Source organism: Bombina bombina, chromosome 1, assembly GCF_027579735.1.
Source record: "Bombina bombina isolate aBomBom1 chromosome 1, aBomBom1.pri, whole genome shotgun sequence".
Lineage (NCBI taxonomy): Eukaryota > Metazoa > Chordata > Amphibia > Anura > Bombinatoridae > Bombina > Bombina bombina.
Window position 1 is genome coordinate 1,173,627,536 of NC_069499.1, and position 25,002 is coordinate 1,173,652,537.

The 25,002-nt window shown below is 40.8% G+C and overlaps 2 protein-coding genes across 2 annotated transcripts in view; one reads left to right on the plus strand and one right to left on the minus strand.

Annotated features, from left to right (window-relative positions):
• The window catches only part of SMARCD2 (SWI/SNF related, matrix associated, actin dependent regulator of chromatin, subfamily d, member 2), an 84,029-nt gene extending 81,033 nt beyond the window's left edge, over window positions 1-2,996 (plus strand). The window contains exon 13 of the mRNA XM_053699705.1: window positions 1,884-2,996. Coding sequence (XP_053555680.1) covers window positions 1,884-1,937 — 54 coding nt within the window. The 3' untranslated portion in view covers window positions 1,938-2,996. The remainder of the gene's footprint in view (window positions 1-1,883) is intronic.
• The window catches only part of PSMC5 (proteasome 26S subunit, ATPase 5), a 69,303-nt gene continuing 47,214 nt past the window's right edge, over window positions 2,914-25,002 (minus strand). Inside the window, exons 8-12 of the mRNA XM_053699710.1 lie at window positions 17,538-17,728; window positions 17,241-17,339; window positions 17,045-17,155; window positions 10,773-10,859; window positions 2,914-3,376 (exon numbers count right to left, since the gene is read on the minus strand). Of these exons, the coding sequence (XP_053555685.1) occupies window positions 3,323-3,376; window positions 10,773-10,859; window positions 17,045-17,155; window positions 17,241-17,339; window positions 17,538-17,728 (542 nt within the window). The 3' untranslated portion in view covers window positions 2,914-3,322. The remainder of the gene's footprint in view (window positions 3,377-10,772; window positions 10,860-17,044; window positions 17,156-17,240; window positions 17,340-17,537; window positions 17,729-25,002) is intronic.

The window sequence follows — 25,002 nt, forward strand, 5'->3', positions numbered from 1 at the left end:
AGAGAGTAAATAGTACACACCAGTACCATTTAAAATAAACTTTTGCTTGAGAAAATAAAAACATTTGTCACCACACTCACTTTGCCCTTCCTAGCAGTTAAGCAGGCAGAGAATGACTGGGGGTGGAGCTAAGGGAGGAGCTATATAAACAGCTCTGCTGTGGGTGCTTTCTCTGCCACTTCCTGTTGGGAAGGAGAATATCCCACAAGTATGGATGAATCCGTGGACTCGATACATCTTACAAGAGAAAATTTTAATAATAATTTAAGTGATCTGGGAGGGGCGGGGGGTTTAGTCTTGGGGGGGGAAGCTACACTAAAGAAAAGTGGAAAAAAAATAGGGGGGAGGGTTAGAGAGCTGTTGGGGGGGTGGGGGTGTCAGGGAGGTTTGGAGCTAAGGGGGATCCTACACAGCAGCATATGTAAATATGCTTAAAAAAAATATATATAAAAAAATAAGATACCTTATTTTAGTACTGGCAGACTTTCTGCCAGTACTTAAGATGGCAGGGACAATTGTGGGGTGGGGGAGGGAAGAGAGCTGTTAGGGAGGGATCAGGGGGTCTGATGTGTCAAGTGGAAAGCTGATCTCTACACTAAAGCTAAAATTAACCCTGTAAGCTCCCTTATTAACCCCTTCACTGCTAGACATAATACATCTGTGATGTGCAGCGGCATTTAGCAGCCTTCTAATTACTAAAAAGCATTGCCAAAGCCATATGTCTGCTATTTCTGAACAAAGGGGATCCTAGAGAAGCATTTACAATCATTTGTGCCATAATTGCACGAGTTGTTTGTAAATAATTTCTGTGAGAAACCTAAAGTTTGTGAAAAAGTGAACAATTTTTTTTATTTGATGGCATTTAGCGGTGAAATGGTGGCATGAAATATACCAAAATGGGCCTAGATCAATACTTTGGAATGTCTTCTAAAAAAATATATACATGTCAAGGGATATTCAGGTATTCCTGACAGATATCAGGGTTCCAATGTAACTAGCACTCATTTTGAAAAAAAGTGGTTTGGAAATAGCAAAGTGCTACTTGTATTTATTGCCCTATAACTTGCAAAGAACACATTAACATTGGGTATTTCTAAACTCAGGACAAAATTTAGAAACTATTTAGCATGGTTGTTTTTTGGTGGTTGTAGATGAGTAACAGATTTTGGGGGTCAAAGTTAGAAAAGGTGTGTTTTTTCCATTTTTTCCTCATATTTTATCATTTTTTTTTTAATAGTAAATTATAAGATATGATGAAAATAATGGTATCTTTAGAAAGTCTAGTGGCGAGAAAAATGGTATATAATGTGTGGGTACAGTAAATGAGTAAGAGGAAAATTACAGCTAAACACAAACACTGCAGAAATTAAAAAATAGCCCTGGTCTTTAAGGGAAATAAAAAAAAAATGGCCTTGTCCTTAAGGGGTTAAAAAGAAAAGTTTATGCTTACCTGATAAATTTGTTTCTTTTTAGACACGATGAGTCCACGGCCTGCCCTGTTCTTTTAAGACAGGTTGTTTTTTGTAAGCTTCAGACACCTCTGCACCTTTGCTTTTCCTTTCTCTTCCTAACTTTGCTCGAATGACTTGAGTGGGAGGGAAGGGATGAGCTATTTAACAGCTCTGCTGCTCTTTGCCTCCTCCTTCTGACCAGGAGGTGTAATCCCACAAGTAAGGATGATGATCCGTGGACTCATCGTGTCTAAAAAGAAACAAATTTATCAGGTAAGCATAAATTTTCTTTTTCACAAAGCAGGTTCTCCCTTGAGTTCTGTTTTTAGGTCATATAATTTCCTTACACACTTCATCTTGCACCGGTTATACTGTTTGCAACTTGACACAGGGAAGGAAATGAATGCTTATTTTTTTGTTGTCTTGTTTCAGGTGCAGCAACGCAGACAGGAGCTGGAGCAGGTTCTTGGGATCCGGCTCACTTAACTGCTTGGCTCTTCTACCATTCCAAGTTGTTTTCTGTTTTGAGAATGTGGATTTTAGTATTGCACCAGGCAAAGAACAAATTTTCTTTATTGTCCATATGAATAGGAGTTTATTTTTTAGCCTTGAGTGTAGCAGGAGTAAGTTAATGCCACAGGGAGGGTTGGGAACAGTTATCCTGTAAATGGCAGAAGCTGTGTTTTAGTTCTCAGGTATGTGTATTTCTAAATTGACATATGATTTGTGTACCATACTGCCCCATAAGAGCTGAAAAAGGAAATGGGAAGTGATTTTCCAACATAAGGTACTGTGGGGGCAACAAATAATAAAGTATCTGGCATGGTACATAAAATAAAGCTGCCACCTGCCTTCATATATTTTACACTTTGCTTTCTTCCAGCTTAAGATGTTGCAAAAATGCCATACATTCCAAGAATATAGTTGTGTTTTTAAATTGTTCTATTTTTATAAGCAAAAATATATTTGCACTATTTGCTGGGTGGATCTGTGTGTTTTATGCTAGAATAGGTTTCAGGACAGCATTTTAAATGTAGCTGGTGTTCAATTGATATTTTTATGTTTAATTTAACTACTTTGCACTAATTCCCCCCCATATCACAGTCAGACAGGTGTTTACTCTGTAATATGTCACCTAATATGATATTGGTGGGGGTGCTGTGAATAGACCATTGTGGGATTAATAAATCGTTTATTCTCAGGGGACCAATCTATGCATGTGAGCAGGACCAAATGTTATGTGTGTGTTAGTTAAGAAGCGGTTCTGTTACTGTGGTAAGAAGTGCACACATGACTTGGGTGCAGTCATAGGATTGTAGCTGGTAGAAATAAGCCACCTTCAGCGCGTTGATACTGCAAATCTTCTCAGGATAGATGAGGTAGTTTATAAAACAAAAAAGCCATACTATTTACTAAGCGGTGTGCAGTTTACATATACAAAGCTTTGGTAGCTGGGTCTGAATGTCTTTTTTTTTTACTATAGTTTATTTTTTTCATTGTAAAGAAAGTTTTGAAGTTTAACAATAAAAAGATTTTTTTCATTTTGTTCTGTTCTTTATTAAACAGACTTCATGGAATAATTCTCTGAGTAACAAAAAAAAAACTAAATCTGGATTTACTTTTCCAGGAACTGTGTCACCAATGGTCCCTGCCAAACCCATGTTTCCTAATTCTAGGTCTAGATTCAACAGCAGTTAATAACCCACTCTTAGCATTGTATAAAAGGCTGACGACAGATGTGCCTCTAGCAGCTGAAATTATAACATATACAGTGTCAAGTCCTTTGGAATAGAAGCAGGGCCAGGAACTGGCAGCACAAACACACCAATTGGTAGAACCAATAGTTCTAGGTGCCACATCCTTAAATACAATTACTTCCACAGCTTCTTGATTGACATGTTCTTCTCACTGTCTTTTTGCATAACCTGTAAAGGACAAACGGTCAAGATTAGGAAAATACTTTTGTGTGGGTTTAACAAATAGTGCAAACACACAGTAGTACAGCTCGAGACCCCGACAGCATGCTGGTCCCATCAGCGGCAGGGTTGCTAGTCCTAAAATTACATGCTCTTAAAGTAAAGCATTTTTTTTTTTACTAATTCTTAATTGAGCTAGAGTGTGCAATTTTAGCAACTTTCCAATTTACTTCTATTATGTAAAGTGCTTTGTTTTCTTGCTATCCTTTGTTTAAAAGCATACCAAGGTAGGCTCAGAAGCAACAATGCACTACTGAGAGCTAGCTGGTGGCTGCACATATATGCCTATTTGCATTGGCTCAGTCAAGGTATAGAGCTAGCTCCCAGCATTGTATTGCTGCTCTCTAAACAAAGGACAACAGAATGATGTAAAATGTGATAATAGAAGTAATTGGAAAGTTGTTTAAAATGAAGTTCTCTTATCTAAATCATGAAAGAAAAAACATAATTTATGCTTACCTGATAAATTCCTTTCTTCTGTAGTGTGATCAGTCCACGGGTCATCATTACTTGTGGGATATTAACTGCTCCCCTACAGGAAGTGCAAGAGGATTCACCCAGCAGAGTTGCTATATAGCTCCTCCCCTCTACGTCACCTCCAGTCATTCGACCAAGGACCAACGAGAAAGGAGAAGCCAAGGGTGTAGTGGTGACTGGAGTATAATTTAAAAAATATTTACCTGCCTTAAAAAACAGGGCGGGCCGTGGACTGATCACACTACAGAAGAAAGGAATTTATCAGGTAAGCATAAATTATGTTTTCTTCTGTTAAGTGTGATCAGTCCACGGGTCATCATTACTTGTGGGATACCAATACCAAAGCAAAAGTACACGGATGACGGGAGGGATAGGCAGGCTCTTTATACAGAAGGAACCACTGCCTGAAGAACCTTTCTCCCAAAAATAGCCTCCGAGGAAGCAAAAGTGTCAAATTTGTAAAATTTGGAAAAAGTATGAAGCGAAGACCAAGTTGCAGCCTTGCAAATCTGTTCAACAGAGGCCTCATTCTTAAAGGCCCAAGTGGAAGCCACAGCTCTAGTGGAATGAGCTGTAATTCTTTCAGGAGGCTGCTGTCCAGCAGTCTCATAAGCTAAACGAATTATGCTACGAAGCCAAAAAGAGAGAGAGGTAGCAGAAGCTTTTTGACCTCTCCTCTGACCAGAGTAAACGACAAACAGGGAAGACGTTTGTCGAAAATCTTTAGTTGCCTGTAAATAAAATTTAAGGGCACGAACTACATCCAGATTGTGCAAAAGACGTTCCTTCCTCGAAGAAGGATTTGGGCACAAGGATGGAACAACAATCTCCTGATTGATATTCCTGTTAGTGACTACCTTAGGTAAGAACCCAGGCTTAGTACGCAGAACTACCTTATCCGAGTGAAAAATCAAATAAGGAGAATCACAATGTAAGGCTGATAACTCAGAGACTCTTCGAGCCGAGGAAATAGCCATTAAAAATAGAACTTTCCAAGATAACAACTTTATATCAATGGAATGAAGGGGTTCAAACGGAACACCCTGTAAAACGTTAAGAACAAGGTTTAAACTCCATGGTGGAGCCACAGCTTTAAACACAGGTTTAATCCTGGCCAAAGCCTGACAAAAAGCCTGAACGTCTGGAACTTCTGACAGACGCTTGTGTAACAGAATGGACAGAGCTGAGATCTGTCCCTTTAAGGAACTAGCGGATAACCCCTTTTCTAAACCTTCTTGTAGAAAAGACAATATCCTAGGAATCCTAACCTTACTCCAAGAGTAACCTTTGGATTCGCACCAATATAGGTATTTACGCCATATTTTATGGTAAATCTTTCTGGTAACAGGCTTCCTAGCCTGTATTAAGGTATCAATAACTGACTCAGAAAAACCACGCTTTGATAAGATCAAGCGTTCAATTTCCAAGCAGTCAGCTTCAGAGAAGTTAGATTTTGATGTTTGAAAGGACCCTGAATCAGAAGGTCCTGTTTCAGAGGTAACGACCAAGGTGGACAGAATGACATGTCCACCAGATCTGTATACCAAGTCCTGCGTGGCCATGCAGGCGCTATTAGAATCACTGATGCTTTCTCCTGTTTGATTCTGGCAATCAATCGAGGAAGCATCGGGAAAGGTGGAAACACATGAGCCATCCTGAAGGTCCATGGTGCTGTCAAGGCATCTATCAGGACCGCTCCCGGATCCCTGGATCTGGACCCGTAGCGCGGAAGCTTGGCGTTCTGTCGAGACGCCATGAGATCTATCTCTGGTTTGCCCCAACGTCGAAGTATTTGGGCAAAGACCTCTGGATGAAGTTCCCACTCCCCCGGATGAAAAGTCTGACGACTTAAGAAATCCGCCTCCCAGTTCTCCACTCCCGGGATGTGGATTGCAGACAGGTGGCAAGAGTGAGACTCTGCCCAGCGAATTATCTTCGATACTTCCATCATTGCTAGGGAGCTTCTTGTCCCTCCCTGATGGTTGATATAAGCTACAGTCGTGATGTTGTCCGACTGGAACCTGATGAACCCCCGAGTTGCTAACTGGGGCCAAGCCAGAAGAGCATTGAGGACTGCTCTCAATTCCAGAATGTTTATTGGAAGAAGACTCTCCTCCTGATTCCATAGTCCCTGAGCCTTCAGAGAATTCCAGACAGCGCCCCAACCTAGTAGGCTGGCGTCTGTTGTTACAATTGACCAGTCTGGCCTGCTGAATGGCATTCCCCTGGACAGATGTGGCCGATAAAGCCACCATAGAAGAGAATTTCTGGTCTCTTGAATGGAATGAAGGACACGGCATGCACTTTGAAGTTTTGTTAACCTGTCCTCTGTCAGGTAAATCTTCATTTCTACAGAATCTATCAGAGTCCCCAGGAAGGGAACTCTTGTGAGTGGAAAGAGAGAACTTTTCTCTTCGTTCACTTTCCATCCATGCGACCTTAGAAATGCCAGTACTATCTCTGTATGAGATTTGGCAGTTTGAAAGCTTTAAGCTTGTATCAGTATGTCGTCTAAGTACGGAGCTACTGAAATTCCTCGCGGTCTTAGTACCGCCAGAAGAGTGCCCAGAACCTTTGTGAAGATTCTTGGAGCCGTAGCCAGTCCGAATGGAAGAGCTACAAACTGGTAATGCCTGTCTAAAAAGGCAAACCTTAGATACCGGTAATGACTTCTGTGAATCGGTATGTGAAGGTAAGCATCCTTTAAATCCACTGTGGTCAAGTACTGACCCTCTTGGATCATGGGCAAAATTGTTCGAATAGTTTCCATCTTGAACGATGGAACTCTTAGGAATTTGTTTAGGATCTTTAAATCCAAGATTGGCCTGAAGGTTCCCTCTTTTTTGGGAACTACAAACAGATTTGAGTAAAACCCTTGTCCTTGTTCCAACCGCGGAACTGGATGGATCACTCCCATTAATAAAAGATCTTGTACGCAGCGTAGAAACGCTTCCTTCTTTGTTAGGTTTGTTGACAACCTTGACAGATGAAATCTCCCTCTTGGGGGAGAGGATTTGAAGTCCAGAAGGTATCCCTGAGATATGATCTCTAACGCCCAGGGATCCTGAACATCTCTTGCCCAAGCCTGGGCGAAGAGGGAAAGTCTGCCCCCCACTAGATCCGGTCCCGGATCGGGGGCCCTCAATTCATGCTGTCTTAGGGGCAGCAGCAGGTTTTCTGGCCTGTTTGCCCCTGTTCCAGGACTGGTTAGGTTTCCAGCCTTGTCTGTAGCGAGCAACAGCTCCTTCCTGTTTTGGTGCAGAGGAAGTTGATGCTGCTCCTGCTTTGAAATTACGAAAGGAACGAAAATTGGACTGTCTAGCCTTGGCTTTGGCCTTGTCCTGAGGCAGGGCATGACCTTTACCTCCTGTAATGTCATCAATAATCTCTTTCAAGCCGGGCCCGAATAAGGTCTGCCCTTTGAAAGGAATATTAAGCAATTTAGATTTAGACGTAACATCAGCTGACCAGGATTTTAGCCACAGAGCTCTGCGTGCCTGAATGGCGAATCCTGAATTTTTAGCCGCAAGTTTAGTTAAATGTACTACGGCATCTGAAATAAATGAATTAGCTAACTTAAGGAATTTAAGTTTGTGTGTGATGTCATCTAGTGTGGATGATTGAAGTGTCTCTTCCAGAGACTCAAACCAAAATGCTGCTGCAGCCGTGACAGGCGCAATACATGCAAGAGGTTGCAATATAAACCCTTGTTGAACAAACATTTTCTTAAGGTAACCCTCTAATTTTTTATCCATTGGATCTGAAAAAGCACAGCTATCCTCCACTGGGATAGTGGCACGCTTAGCTAAAGTAGAAACTGCTCCCTCCACCTTAGGAACCATTTGCCATAAGTCCCGTGTGGCGGCGTCTATTGGAAACATTTTTCTGAATATAGGAGGGGGTGAGAAAGGCACACCGGGTCTATCCCACTCCTTAGTAACAATGTCAGTAAGTCTCTTAGGTATAGGAAAAACGTCAGTACTCGTCGGTACCGCAAAATATTTATCCAACCTACACATTTTTTCTGGGATTGCAACTGTGTTACAATCATTCAGAGCCGCTAATACCTCCCCTAGTAACACACGGAGGTTCTCAAGCTTAAATTTAAAATTTGAAATGTCTGAGTCCAGTTTATTTGGATCAGAACCGTCACCCACAGAATGAAGCTCTCCGTCTTCATGTTCTGCAAACTGTGACGCAGTATCAGACATGGCCCTTGCATTATCAGCGCACTCTGTTCTCATCCCAGAGTGATCACGTTTACCTCTTAGTTCTGGTAGTTTAGCCAAAACTTCAGTCATAACAGTAGCCATATCTTGTAATGTGATTTGTAATGGCCGCCCAGATGCACTCGGCGCTACAATATCACGCACCTCCTGAGCGGGAGATGCAGGTACTGACACGTGAGGCGAGTTAGTCGGCATAACTCTCCCCTCGTTGTTTGGTGAAATATGTTCAATTTGTACAGATTGACTATTTTTTAAAGTAGCATCAATACATTTAGTACATAAATTTCTATTGGGCTCCACTTTGGCATTAACACATATAGCACAGAGATATTCCTCTGAATCAGACATGTTTAACACACTAGCAAATAAACAGCAACTTGGAAATACTTTTCAAAGTAGTTTACAAATAATATGAAAACGAACTGTGCCTTTAAGAAGCACAGAAAATATTATAACAGATAAAATAATTAAGTTATAGCATCAATCTTTGTCAGAATATACAGTTTTAGCAAAGGATTGTTCCCCTCAGCAAATGATAACTAACCCAGGCAGCAGAAAAAAATACACAAATAAACGTTTTTTTATATCACAGTCAATACAATCAGCACAGCTCTGCTGTATGATTACTTCCCTCAAAAAAGACTCTTGAGATCCCTGAACTCTGTAGAGATGAACCGGATCATGCAGGAAGAAAATGAACCTCTGACTGAGTTTTTCTGATGCATAGTGAAAGCACCAAAATGGCCCCTCCCCCACACACATAACAGTGAGAGAGATCAGTGAACTGCTCTAATTTAAATCAAAACTATTGCCAAGTGGAAAAAAAGTGCCCAAAACATTTTTTCACCCAGTACCTCAGAGAAAAAAACGTTTTTACATGCCAGCAAAAAAACGTTTTACCTCAATAATTAATTGTCATTTAAAACCTATTGCAAGTCCCTGCAAAATAGGTTAAGTCTATGTATACAGTTTAAAAGCCAGAGAAGTACCATTTCCCAGAAAAATGAAGTGTAAAATATACATACATGACAGCCTGATATCAGCTACATCTACTGCATTTAAGGCTGAGTTTACATTATAACGGTATGGCAGGATTTTCTCATCAATTCCATGTCAGAAAATAATAAACTGCTACATACCTCTTTGCAGATTAATCTGCCTGCTGTCCCCTGATCTGAAGTTACCTCTCCTCAGATGGCCGAGAAACAGCAATATGATCTTAACTACTCCGGCTAAAATCATAGAAAAACTCAGGTAGATTCTTCTTCAAATTCTACCAGAGAAGGAATAACACACTCCGGTGCTATTATAAAATAACAAACTTTTGATTGAAGATATAAAAACTAAATATATCACCATAGTCCTCTCACACATCCTATCTAGTCGTTGGGTGCAAGAGAATGACTGGAGGTGACGTAGAGGGGAGGAGCTATATAGCAACTCTGCTGGGTGAATCCTCTTGCACTTCCTGTAGGGGAGCAGTTAATATCCCACAAGTAATGATGACCCGTGGACTGATCACACTTAACAGAAGAAATGTTAGTTTTTATGTCCCTTAAATCATTCCCTCTATTTTAAAAACTGTTAAAGGGGCAGTCTAGTCAAAATTAAACTTATTATTCAAATAGTACTTATACTAAGTAGTACTTATACTAATAGTAATTTTAATCGATTTTCCAATTTACTTTTATCATCAAATTTGCTTTGTTCTCTAGGTATTCTTAGTTGAAACTAAACCTAGGTAGGCTCATATGCTAATTTATAAGCCCTTGAAGGCTGCCTCTTATCACATGCTTTTGTAATTGATTAAGATTTAGCACAATACTTAATGCAAGTCAATAGATAGTCACAGTCATGTGATCAGGGGGCTGTCAGAAGATGCTTAGATACAAGGCAATCACAGAGGTTAAAGGTATACTAATATGACTGTTGGTTATGCAAAACTGGGGAATGGGTAATAAAGGGATTATCTATCTTTTTAAACAAAAATTCTATTGTAGACTGTCCCTTTGAAAATTCCATTTAGTGTTTGATACAACTTTAATGACACAAAAACAAACATTGCAGAATATACTAGATTTTCTATAAATAACTGAAGATATTTGATTTTGAATAAATAGATTTCTTTAACATAATATTTGGGGGGGATTAAGTAAATGCTCATATATCCAGAGTAATGTTTGAAGCACTATGTCCAATACACTAGTGAGTGCTCTGTGCATTTTCCTTATGTTATCATTGCCATTTCTCATTTGTCTCTTTAGCTTAGTTACTCAACCATTTAACCAAGGCAAATAATAAAACGCCAGCAATAATAAAGCAGTATTTCATTTTACATAACACATGCAGAGAATTAAAATGTTTTAACAAATGACCTGCACACAGCTATATTTTCCCTTCAATACAGAAAAAAAAATGATTATACAAATGTCTTCTTGTGCCTAAACATTTTGATGGTCACACTCAACAATTTTAGTAGAGACAAACACAGTAAAAATATTTAACAGAATAGAGTAACAAATACCTATACTAGTATATGTTTATATGCAAGGGGTCATACCTAAAGCACTGCCCTTTGGATTAACACTTTACCTGCCAGGAGTTAGCTTTACAATGTTTAATACCCTGCGTTAACTCACCTTTGCTACAGCCATTTCAAAATCTTCCTGTGTGACATGGACACGCCTCTCACGCAAAGCATACATCCCAGCTTCTGTGCACACCCCCTGCAAGACAAATAACGTGATGTATCACAAGGCAGCATTTCCATTCCAAATTATGTATATAAAAGCCTTTTTTTTGTTGCATATTATAAAATGGGCTTTAGCCTCAGGCCACCAGAAGAATATCAATAACACGGATCTACCTGATTCTGGTGGAAAAGACGACTAAGGGTTTTGTTTAGCAAAAATAAGAAATGCTTGGGATGAGTTCAAGTGAGTTTTATGTCTCTGAACACAAGGTAGAATTCCCATCTGCTTGTCACAAAGGATTTATTTGAACACAGCACTTCATTTCTTTTTAAAGACACAATGAGTCCACCGATTTCATCCTTACTTGTAGGATTACGCCTCCTGGTCAGCAGGAGGAGGCAAAGAGCACCACAGCAGAGCTGTATATATAGCTCCTCCCTTCCCTCCCACTCCAGTCATTCTCTTTGCCTACGTTAGTGATAGGAAGAGGTAAAGTGAGGTGTTAGTTATAGATTCTTCAATCAAGAGTTTATTAATTTTAAAGTAGTGCCAGAGAGTGCTACTTTGTTCTAGGGTGTAGCCGTAGTCCATATCAGTCTCTGTAGTAGAGCTATTGGTGGCTTTAGAGCAATAGGAACTGGTGGGACATAATTCTCACTGCGCCTCCTATACATTTATGCTGCCCTTCTCCTGACAGCCTAAGCATACTTAACTCAGGCTTATGATTTTCCACAGGGCTATGGGAGGGAGAGGACCTCCTAAACCTGCTGGGCTGCCCTGCTGTCGGGCAGATGTTAAAGGTGCCAACTTTTTATTCTGGGTCTTGGATCCTCAGAGGATGTGGGGCACTTGATGAGACAGATCTCTTATGTTAGGACGCTATCCTCCTAGACTTATACAGGGGAGGGGATCCTATGACAGCACAGCTTTGTTTGGCAGGCACTGGGGCTTAAGAAATTTATGTGGCGTCAGAGAACACACAAAAGATAATGTTACTTTACACAGACGTGTTTTGAGTCACTATTGTGGGAGATAGAGCTACCTGACATGCGGTAGCATACTCGGCTAAACTTTTATTCATTTGACTTAATTATTATATCCCCCGGTGTCAAATCTATAAGATCTTAATGTCGACCAGGAGTTGAGTACGGTGACGCCCACGATGGGCGGAGTTATCTTCCCGCCGTTAGTTTAGCTCATTCCTCCATCTCTGGACGCAGTACAATCAGTGCTGGGAGATGGAGTACTATCATGCCCACGAGGGGCGGAGCTATATCGAGCATTTGTTAGTTGCGCTCTCTACCTCCATTATGATACCAAAGGGTAGAGCGTTTTAACACTACTATTAAGCGCTCAGTGCTAGACCTAAATACATCGTTATAGTGATAACTTGGGCACCTTCAGCACAATAGCCGAGGTTCAGTAGGTCCAGAACATGTTTTGCTTACTAATTAAATGTCAGTTGGCAATTTTAAGATAAAAGCACACAAACACAATGTGGTTTTTAAAAATTTAAAGGACAGTAAAGTTTTTTTATCTGTTATCTTTATTATGATTTCAGTTGCTTGGTTTAGTTCATCCTTTGTGATAGGATACTACAAAAGCACGCAAAAGATAATGTTATTTTAACATTTAAAGAAACAGTACTGTTTTTTTGTGTATTAATTTTTCATTATATATACTCCTTCTAAAGTGATTGTTGTTAGGAGTCTGGTGACACCGGTCAATCCATGCCACAATTTTCTCCTATAGTGTCCAAAATAATTTTATGACCCACAGACAGTGCTCTGCGGTTCCTTGTAAATTTCATTTGGTATTGTTACATAAGACATTGCTTTTTTGATGTACATAGCGATGTCTATTTACAGCAATATTAACATTCTTATTGGATTGTTTTTCTGCACAACAGAAATAAGCCGTTCTTCTAAAATTTAAAGAGACAGTAAAATTTTTTCTGTGTAAATTTTATTGAAAGAATTGCGGCTGTTTATTTGTTAATTCATCCTTTGTGATGGTTCAAAAGCACACAAAACTGAGTTACTTTAAGATTTAAAGAGACAGTAACGTTTTGTTCTGTGTAAATTGTAATAAATGAATTTCAGCTGTTTGTTAATTCATCCCTTGTGACTGAGGATGAAACGAACGCACACAAGAATAGAGTTACTTTTCAGTTTTAAAGGAACAGTATCGTTTCCTATGTGAAAATTTATTAAAAATGTATTTTCTCTTTTTGAACCTACTCCTTCTACGGCGATTGCCGTTTGGGAGTCTGTTAACAATGGCCACAAATTTCTCCTATAGTTTCCATTGAAATGTTATGGCCCACATGCAGTTCCCTTCAAACTCCACTCGGGGTTATGATGCATTATATATTTTTCCACGAGGTATAAAAAAAAAAAAAAAAGCACACAAAAGGCATTGCTAGAGGAGTTGCTATTCTAAAAGGTTCCTCCATGCTACTGAGAATCTAAGTTTCAGATGTAATTGGTGCCTTAGGCATTGCCTATATTTACAAGACGGTTTCCCATAGCCGACTCAGCTAAGGAGGCTGGATGACATTCCCTAGGGGGGAAAGGAGTAGTTTCAACTTCACTACGAGAAATTCTATACCCTTAGAGGATAGTCTTATGGACACAATTTAGTAATGGGAACCATCTGTGTACTTGGCCACCGTCACTAGTGTGACGGCATATTGGTTTGATGCGTTGTCTGATGCTATTAAGTCAGTAGCTTCACTGGATAAACATTGGCTAATTCCTTTATTTCAATTTCTTCCCTTCCATTTATCAAATTGGGAGCATAGGTGGCTCTGTTCCAGCTCTTGGAACCTTATGGTTAGAGCCTTGTTTTACGGATATATGCTCTAAAACTAAGCTTTTGGTGATTCCTTGCCAGGAGCAGACATTGTTGGGACATGGCTTGACGAAAATAAAAAATAAAAAAAAAGATTGGATCTTGTAGGAGGCCGACTTTCCGTTTTCGCTTAAGTTTGGTTTCAAGCTCAAATGTTTTCCTCTCAGAGGCAGGCTCTGCTTTCAAGGTTGTCTGAAGATCAGACAAAAGGAAAGATGTCTTTACACTGTGTAGGAGACCTCTCAGACCTGGGAGTGATTGTTTCAGTTCTAATACTGGTACAGGATCTGGGTTGTGGTTCCTGAAAAAGGGGAATCTTCAGACCATTTTTTAAAGTAGTGTACTGTTCTTCAAGATGGAAACTATTAATTTGTTCCATTCCTCCCTTGATCCTAGAGGGTCAATTTATGACAATGGTGGATTCAAGGACGAGTACCTTCATGTGTCGTTCACGAGAATCGTCTCAAGTTCTAGGGTTTGCCTTTCTGGTCAAACACTTCCTGTTCGTGGTCCTTCCTTTCGGTCTTGCCACAGTTCCGAGTTCTCACAGAGGCCCTGGGATCGCTGTTGGCGGTGCTTCAGTTATGGGACATTGCAGTGGCGCCCTATCTGGCTGATATCCTAGTCCAGGCGTCATCCTTACAGCAAGCAAGACTTCCACGGACATGGTGTTATACTTCCCGTGATCTCACGGGTGGATGGTGACTTTGGAAAAGTGTTCCTTAGTCCCAAGCACATGGGTAGCTTTCTTGGGAATCATGACAAATTCCATATCAATGAAGATTTTTCTGACCGAGGTCAGGAAATCAAGGTCTATCGATACTGGTCTAGTCCTTCAGTCCACTTCTCGGCTTTCAGTGGCTCAGTACATAGAGGTAATCAGGCTGATGGTGACAGCAATGGACAATAGCCGGACATATAGCTCAGCATGCTAAGGCACTGTTGCTGAGCTCTGTAACAACCCAAGGGTTGCAGGTTAAATTCCTGGTGAGGTCCACTCAGCCTTTCATCCTTCCAAGGTTGATAAAATGAGCAGCGCCTTGAGACCCTTAAAATTCTGTTTGTTCGTTCCACCTCAGACTTATGCAGTTGAGCATACTCAGGCAATCGAACGGAGGCTATGCAGACTTGTCTCCTCAAATAACTCTGGATCAAAGAGACAAGGGACTCTCTTCTATGGTGGTTGTCTCTGGATCACTTATCCCAGGGAACATGATTTAGCAGAGTGTGGACTCAGCGGAGTCTGTTCTTTTTATACACATCCTGGAACTGAGAGCGACCTTCAAGGCGCTTCTGGTCTGGCCTCAGTTGGCTTCAGCCCAGTTTGATCAGTTTTCAGATGGACAACATGGCGACGGTCTTACATCAATCATCAGGGAGGAACGAGGAGTTCCTTAACGATGGCTGAGGTAGCCCAAGATCCAGTGGGCGGAGGCTCATTCTTGCTATATGTCAGCGATCCATATCCCAGGGGTGGACACTTGGGAAACAGATTTTCTGAGTAGACAGACTTTTCATCCAGGAGAGTGGGAACTCCATCTGGGAGTATTATCCAATCTGATTTTCAAACGGGGTCGGCCGGAGTTGGTTCTAATGGCATATTGTCAGAATGTCTGGGGTCGGGGTCCGGGGCCCCCAGTCCGAGCTGATGGCTGCCTTGGCAGTTCTTTGGTCCTTCAGCCTAGAATATCTATTTCCCCCGTTTGCGCTTCTTTCCCAGGTGGGAGAAGGCATCAGTGATCCTCCTTGCTTCTGCGTTACCTCGCAGGATTTGGTATGCCAATCTGGTGGACTTATAATCTCTACCACCTTGGACACTTCCGTTGAGGAAGGACCTTCTTATTCAGGGTCCTTTCTTCCACCCAAATCTAGTTTCTCTGAAGATGACTGCTTGGAGATTGGACACTTGATCCTATACAAGCGAGTTTTCTCTGATTCGGTCATAGATACCTTATTTCAGGCATGTAAGCCTGTAACTAGGAAGATTTACCATAAGATAGGGCGTAAATATCTTTATTGGTGTGAATCCAAGGGTTACTCATGGAGTAGAATAAGGATTCCCAGGATTTTGTCTTTTCTCCAAGAAGGATTGGAGAAGGGTTTATCAGCGAGTTCCCTAAGGGGTCAGATCTCTGCTTTATCGATTTTGTTACACAAGCGTCTGGCAGATGTCCCAGATGTTCAATCCTTTTGTCAGGCTCTGATTAGAGTCAGGCCTGTGTTTAAACCAATTGCTCCTCCATGGAGTTTGAATTTAGATTTTAAAAGTTCTTCAAGGGATTCCGTTGAACCTATGTATTCCATAGATATTAAGTTATCTTGGAAAGTTTTATTTCTTGTTACCATTTCTTCTGCTCGAAGAGTGTCTGAGCTTTCTGCATTACAATATAATTCATTCGGATAAGGTGGTATTATGTACTAAACTTTGTTTTCTTCATAAGTTTGTTTCAGACAAGAACATTAATTAGGAGATTTTTGTTCCTTCCTTGTGTCCTAATCCTCCTCCTTAGAAGGAACGTCTTCTGCACAATTTGGACGTAGTCCGTGCTTTAAAATTTTACTTACAGGCGACTAAGGACTTTCGTCAATCGTCTTCTCTGACATTTTTTCTAGAGAACGTAAGCTACGGCTACTTCTTTCCTTTTGGTTGAAGAATATCATCTGTTTTGCATATGAGACTGCTGGACAGCAGCCTCCTGAAAGAGTTACGGCTCATTCCACCAGGGCTGTTGCTTCCTCATGGGCATTCAAAAATAATGCTTCAGTTGAGCAGATTTGCAAGGCTGCTACTTGGTCTTCTCTTCAACTTTTTCTAAATTTTACTACTTTGATACCTTTTCTTCGGCTGAGGACGTTTTTGGGAGAAAGGTTCTTCAAGCAGTGGTGCCTTCCGTTTAGGTTCCCTGTCTTGTCCCTCCCTTTTCATCCATGTACTCTAGCTTTGGCATTGTATCCCACAAGTAAGGATGAAATCCGTGGACTCATCATGTCTTTAAAAAGAAAAGAAAATGTATGCTTACCTGATAAATATTTTTCTTTTTAGACACGATGAGTCCACGGCCCGCCCTGTTCTATGAGACAGGTTATTATTTTTTGTTAAACTTCAGACACCTCTGCACCTTGGCTTTTCCTTTCTCTTCCTAACTTCGGTCGAATGACTGGAGTGGGAGGGAAGTGAGGAGCTATATATATACAGCTCTGCTGTGGTGCTCTTTGCCGCCTCCTGCTGACCAGGAGGCGTAATCCCACAAGGATGAAATCTGTGGACTCGTGTCTAAAAAGAAACAAATTTATCAGGTAAGCCTAAATTTTCTTATTACTGAATGTATGAAATCCCACTCTACCTTTATTGAAAAAAGTCTCACCTTCACCTCTGCCCCTGATGCTCCTGGCATTAGCTCTGCAATCTTGCGCAGGTTGATTCCACGAGTTAGATTCATTTTTCGAGAGTGAATCTTAAGAATATCCAGGCGAGCCTGTGGAAGAATACATTCGGAAATGGAGAATGAGACCAGAAAGAATAAAGTGGAAGAAAACCTAAAAGTCAATAAACCCTGTTACCTCTTCATTAGGAGGGGGAAATTCTATCTTCCTGTCAATACGGCCAGGACGCAGAAGAGCAGAGTCCAATATATCGATTCTGTTGGTTGCCATGATCACCTGTTGACAGTATGGAAGTTCTTAATCACTATTATGTTGCTCCAATAGGTCAATAGTGTAACTTAGGCATTAACATGTCTTCACACCCTGAACTAGGCAATGTCTTTTCCCCTCTATACGTTCAAAAAATCCTTCAATAATTGTACATATACTTTACCAACTTAATTTTTATAACACCCTCTTCATGCCAGTCCATACCTTTATATTTTTGGTAGCTTCGAAGCCATCCAGCTGGTTAAGAAGCTCAAGCATTGTACGCTGCACCTCACTATCTCCGCCAGAGCCTCCCTCCAATCGAGAGGACCCTATAGAATCAATTTCATCCATAAAGATAATGGAGGGAGCATGTTCTCGTGCCATGACAAAGAGCTCACGTACCATACGGGCTCCTAGTAAGATTGGAGTGAAAAAAAATGCAAACATTACATTTATATGAACAATTATTCAAAATGATATACACACAAGTATAAAATTATACACATTCAAAGTCTTTTGATGAAAACACAGGATGCATCACTGAATCTATATTATTTCTTTCATAAGGTGGTGAGAGTCCACAAGCCATCACGTGGGATCAAACCCAAGCTCAGTAGAAGGCAGGTAAAAAAATACCCAAAATAGAGCTTTTAATCCCTATCACTTCCCTGTATACCTCAATCTAATATGTCCACTACAGAAAAAGGTGAAAATTTGAAATGCTTCAGATTCAAAGTAGATAGGGGTTCTCAGACCAATGTGAGACCTGTTATCCCCCCTCCAGAAAGCTGTTAATAGGACAGAGGGGTGTAAAATGAGTAAAATTGGCTGTGAGAGTGATTTTCCCACAGCGAATTTATCCTGCATCATCCTCCAGATGGTTCATTGGTGTACTCCTTTCCTAGTTCCTTGGCTACTGCATAATACACATGATAAGCACCTTTACTGGATAAGCACGGTAGAGTGGATGCCGACAGGTAAATATATTCCGGCATGGACATAGACCACTGGCTATTAGTCAGTACATTACTCATGTATTCTGTTTCCATGAATACATTTGAACAAAGGTGGTAAGATTAAGAGCACTTATTTACATTTATTGAGAAACAACCGTTTTTTTTGTGTTTGAGCCTTACACTGTACCTCGTTTGAAATTGTATATATCTTTAAGCACACTGCTATGTGTATTACCTGGGATGTGACCTGGTGTACTTGTAATGCTGTAGCACTAGTGGTAGGGTTGTGTCTCTTAGCTGTTATTTATAAGTTGCAGCACTAGAGTGTAGTTAATTTTTCCGCTGACAGCTTTGGATATGTAACTTTAGTGAACAATGTTTTTTTTTTACTGCTTTTCAGTATGTCAGGAGTTGTGCTCTGGCTCAGGGCCCAATTCTAAAAAGGTGTCTGGGCTGGTGAGATTCTATAATAATGCTTGCCAGTCCTATTTCCCTGGAGGAATTATATAAAGACACACTTTACAGGGTGTCTCGCTAAGGGGTGCATACTGCCTTTTCGTATGGGAAGGAGAGGCATACATTACAAAAGTATACAATGAAAAAACAATTTAAAAAATCATACAAAACAATTTAACCATTCACCAAAAACCGTATTTCTTTTACAAGATACGATGAGTCCACGGATTTCATCCTTACTTGTGGGATATCCCCTCCTGGTCAGCAGGAGGAGGCAAAGAGCACCACAGCAGAGCTGTATATATAGCTCCTCCCTTCCCTCCCACCCCAGTCATTCTCTTTGCCTGTGTTAGTGATAGGAAGAGGCAAAGTGAGGTGTTGGTTATAGATTCTTCTATCAAGAGTTTATTATTTTTAAAGTAGTGCCTGAGTGTGCTGCTTTGTTCAGGGGTGTAGCCTAGACCAGATCAGTCTCTTCAGTAACAAGAGAAGCATTTGGTGGCTTTAAAGCAATGGGAGCTGGTGGGATTAAATTCTCACTGCGCCTCCCATACTGAGTGCTGCCCTTCAGAATATGGGCTTAGGAAATATTAACTAAGGCCCTGTGTGTCTCCACAGAACTGCAGGAGGGAAAAGACCTGTTGATCCTGTGGGACCTATCATGCTGTCGCTCAGCATAGAGGTATGTGCAGCTCTTTTGTTTTTCTGGGACAGTACTACCTCAGAAATGGCTGTGTATATACTACCTATTTTGTAGTGGGGTAATGTACCTTTATTGTAAGGGCTCCCCTATTTACTATGTACCACTCAGCTTTCACATAGTAGGTTATGGCTTTGTGGTGGGGAGACACGTATAGGAGCTATATTGTGAAGAGGACTCCTACTGTGACATGTTGCCTTGTTCCATGTATCGCCTGTATAGGAGACGGTAACACTGTGATCGATAATTAGAAGTTTTTCTGGCAGCACGTCTGGCTGCAGGCACTGGGGCTAAGGAGAGTGGCTATGTTAACCGGGCAGGATACCATGTGGGATGTGCCCGATAACAGTGAGACATATAACCTTTGATTTATGGTTTCTTTATTGTTGTGGTAACCAGAAAAGGAGTATTTTTGTCCAAACATGCATTTTTTATGCCTTGATCCGGTGTTACTTTTTGTTACCAACTTAAAAAGGTTCAGTGCAATCTCCCGGTCACCTTTTTTATTATAATGATGGCGACCGGGAGAGTTTGTCTTGTTCCGCCCACGAGGGGCGGGCTTTTGTTTTGGCGCTTTTCTTCTGCCGATATTCCGTCCATGAATGTCAATGCAGTCTTTTAGATAGAGATATCACGCCCACGATGGGAGAGGCTTGGGCCGACTGGGACCGCACTTGCTCTTTAGTACACAGGAGAGGGTGTCACATAGAGCAGTTTTTGAGCGAGGAGCTCTCTGTGTTTGGTCCTATGTGGGTCCGGATAGCGCTGCAGATGCACTCCGGATCAGTTTACAATCTGTGGATTTTCTATTAAATAGGATTGCACATTTTACTCATGTAAAAATTTCTATCAGTTTGTGTCTCAGTCATTTCCGTGCCCAAGGATGTACTATGATGGCTACGTGTTGCATGCTTACTTGATAAAATGATACACTCAGCAATTTTTTGTAAGCAGGCGATGTAAAGCGGACTGCAGTAAACGTTACTGTTTAAAATTTAAAGAGACAGTAACGTTTTTATTTGTTCATTTTATTTGCCATAATTTCTCTGTTTATTATTTCAGCCATCCTTTGGGATGTAGCTTGGACATGTACGCAGTAAATGAGTTGATTTTAACATTTAAAGAGACAGTAACAGAGTACTGTTTACTTGTTTTCTCCATGCTTTATGTCTTCGGATGGAATAAGTTTGCACAACATATTAATTACTTCTTAATTTTTAAAAGACAGTACCGTTTGTGTTACTTTAAAAAAAAAAAAAAGATTTTTTGTTTCTTCTCTGACCCATACCACTATGGGAGTCTGTTGACTATGGTCAACCTATGCCAATTTCTCCTCTAGTGTTCCACAAATTATGGCCCACATACAGTTTCCTGCGCTTCCTCTAACATTTCACACATCATAGTTTTTTCTATGTAGAAGTAAACGTTTCTAGAGGAATTAATTTCAATCAGTATGATTGTTTAAAAATTGCTATCCCAGATATTTCTTCCATGTTGACGAAGAGGAAGATACTTCGGGATTTTCTGTTAATGAATTCTCAGGCTCAGATTGAATTATCTCTTTATTTGGTCCTGAGGTTGTTTTTCCTTTGTCTTTGCTCGTCTACCTCTGTTACTTAGGAGGTTTTAGCTATCCTGGAAGACTCTGTCACTAAAGTTGTTACCTAGGGCGTCCAGTGAGTTATTGGGATGGAGAACTGCATTCCCTTTCATCAAAAGGATGTTTTCCCATGGTCAACCTAGCTAAAAGTTCTACAATACCTTTAGAGGATAGTAAGAAGGTATAAAGGTTCATACAACTAGGCTTGTAACAGCAACCAACTGTGCAACGGCAGTATGGTTTGATGTGGTGTTCTGTTACTAGTAAATCAGATAAATCAGATAAGGGACCAGGCTAGGATAAAAGCCTTTTGAGTTGGGTAACTTTTCTTTCAAATTTTTCACACTGAAATTATAGGTTTCAGGTTTCTCTGTTCCAGTTCAGCGAGCCTTTTGGTTAAAGCCTGTTTATATAGGTGTCAGCTCTAAGTCTTCGCTTTTTAGCGATTCCTGGCACGGGAAAGACTTTGTTGAGCTCTGGCTTGACAGAAGTAATTCTTTTTTGTGTTAACAGAATTTACGTATTAATCATACAAATAATAAATCTACTGTTGACTCAGGCAGGACATGCCCCTGATCCGGGACCGGATCTTGCGGAGGGCGATTTTCCGTCCTTGCTCAGTCTTGGGTTTAGAGGTTTGGGATTGCTGGGAATTCTGCAGGGCAGTTAATAGGAGACACATCCTTGCATTGTGTAAGAGGTCTCTCCTCCCTGAGTGTCTTGTTCCCATTCCAGTACTGGAGCTGGAGCAGGGTGTTTTATTTAAATTTATTTGTGGTTCCCGCAATAAAAGAGGAGGGAATCTTTAGATCAGTATTAGACCATAAGAGTCTGAACAGGTTTCTCATCGCTCCTCGCAGAATGGAGACTATTTGTACCATTCTTTGATCCAGTGGGTCAATTTCTGTCAACGGTGGATTTAAAGGATGCTTCTCTTCATGTTCCTATCCACAGATATCATCACAAGTTCCTGAGGTTTGACTTTCGGGACAAACATTCTAGGTTTGTGTTTATCCTTTTCAGTCTGGCCTCGACGCCCAGACTTTCATAAACGTGCTGGGATCTTTTTGGTGGTTCTAAGGCCGCGGGGCTTCGCAGTAGCGCCTTCTCTGGACAATATAATGGTCCATGCGTCGTCCTTTCAACTGGCAGGTTCCATACCGTCCTTGTGCTTTCCTTCCTACGGACCCACTAGTGGAAGGTGAGCCTGGAATGGAGTTCGTTAGTTCCTCAGATAAGAGTACCCTTTCTGGGAACCCTATTAGACTTTGCTTCAATGAGTTTTTTTCTGGCAGAGATCAGCAAACTATAAATTCTATATAGATGTTGAACTATTCAGTCCAATCCTTGTCTGTCTGTGACTCAGTGCATGGAGGTTATCGGATTGATAGTGGCAACATTGGCCATCGTTCTGTTTCCTCGTTTTTGTCTCAGGCCTCTGCAACTAAGCATGTTCAAGCAGTGGAATGGAGATTATACAGATCTGTTTCCTCAAATTTATCTGGACTTACCAGAGTAAGTTCTGTGTAAAAAGTTATACTCGGCTGCTCCCAGCTGCAGGTAAAAAAATTAAAAAAAATGAAGAAATGAACAGCAGCCAATCAGCATCAGCAGTGCTGAGGTCATGAACTCTTACTGTGATCTCATGAGATTTGACTTAACTCTCATGAGATTTCATAGTAAGCTTCCTTTACCTGATTGGTGAAATAATATGAGAGTGCACGAAGCTTATCCTTTCAGTTGTCCCGGGACAGACATACTAATATGCTGCTTAGAAATCCTTTACAATGGGAGGTGGCTACTGAGGAACTTTTGAGGTAAAATATCTTTCTTTTTTACATAGAGATGTTCAGGTGATATTTTCTAGTCAGCTTTTTACAGCTATGCTGCATCACTTTCAAGTGTTTAAACATTTGGGTATTATGGCCCTTTAATGCAAAGAATTCAGCGTTGGCCTGCTTACCAGAAGTAGAGTTAATAAGCATTTATCCAAATAATTCAGCTATGGTCTTGCTCACCAGAGAAGCTTTGTGGCTCTGCAGCCATGGTTAAACTTTTTTCTTTTCCCTTTCAGGGAAAGATTTTGTTTAGTAAAGGTCTCATTATCGCTGCTGTACTGAAGAAAAAGGTGCCTTTTTACCACAAGATAAAAGTCCTAAGGGAAAGAACAGACCTGCTGGTTATTTTAGTTCCTTTCTGCTATAATGGCTAACATAAAAACAGACTCTTCGAAAGTCATCACAGTCTACTAAATGTACACAAAGATGCAGCTCCCGAACCAAACTTAGTTCTGGTAGGGGGCAGATTTAACCTTTTTCAGAAGGTCTGGTCGTTTTAGGTTCCCCCGGGTTCTAAGCATAGTTGCTCAGGGGTTCCCGATGGGTTTCCCTCTTTCACATCTCCCCAAAAATAAATTAAAAGCAAATGCAATTTCTTGTGCGTTCTACAACTGCAAGAAATGGGAGTGATAATTCTAGTTCCAGAATAGGAAAGAACTCTGCAGTTGTATTCAAATCTTTTCATTGTTCCAAAGAAAGAAGGAACTTTCAGACCCATTCTGGATATTAAAAAAAACTGAACAAGGGGGGGCGTGTCCTAACAGCGATCCTGACCGGTCGCAACTTCCAAGAGCTCTGATCGAGAAGCTTAAAATCCACCGATTATAGGCACCACCACACAGCTAAAATATATCAGTATATAGCTACAACGTCTGTTAGCTCCTCAGAGGGCTTATCACTAATAATTGGGCTGTATTTCTGACATTGGATCTCTGGAAAGGACACTAGGGGCCTGGAGCGGTGGCTCATTAATGGCGGCGCTTCCCCCTCGGTAAATCCGAGGTACTTGTTCCTAACTGGGAATTACAGCTTTTTTGCACTAGCGAGAAGAATTATCAGATATCTGCAGTAGAGTGAATCAACACACTTTTCAAAAAAAAAAAACTACCTTGCACAGCGATACTTGAAATGGCGCACATGGCGGGAGAATCCTACTGGCAGCGATTGGATGAGAAGCTGGAGAGACTTGAAATGTTGTTTCACAAGATGATGGATAAGGCTCCATATGATTGTCTGATGCAAATATTGCTTAATAAAGAAACCCATGCCACACAACTAACTAGATCTTCAAATGTTAAAGGTTCCCTCGACACAGAATCGCCTGAAGATTTCTCACAGCCGGGAGGGCTGGCTGACTTGCCACAACCACAGGAGTCTCCTACAATAGCCTTTGCTGCGCAGACCACTAAATTGCTACCAAGAATGTCCGCAGCACAAGAGAAGCAGCAAGCCATTTGCTTTACAGATTTAAAAGATCAGGGGACACAGAACATCACCTCGACCAGCACACCTCGTTTGAGCGGGCGCTCTCAAAAATTTACTGGATCCATATCTCAGCATGTGAACCGGAGGCTAACAGAGCAAGGCACAGCAGGGACACTAATCCAAGGGACAAAAAAATGGACTCAGTCACCTGTTGTTTTACACTGGAGTTACGCTGAGCGGATATCTCACTTTCCTTCACAACCCTCATATAAGGCGCAACAAACATTAAGAGAACTCAAGTCCTGTCATCGCAAAAATTCACAGGTTTTTATATCAGATAAAGGCTAGATTATTGAAACGTTAGCTAGCAGGGGTTAAACAGCCATCCTGTTATACTGATCAGATGTAACTTTGCTCACCCCATCAAGGAGGTTGAATCGAGAAGACTACAAGGGATTCATTTTGAAGGGTGGCATGTTGGCAGAGATGTTTAGAGTTACTTGTTTCTCATGTTTAGTTTCTGTTAATTGTGTTTAGGAGATGATAGCATAGATATACCCCATACCTCACGCAACCCTCTATTCTAAGATGATTAATATTAATTTTTGACACAATAGCATATTCTTTTCCTATTCTTTCCTATACTATCATTCTGAAGGAAGGCTATCTCTAGGAAAATAAATAATAGTTTATATGTCTGTGAGATGCATAG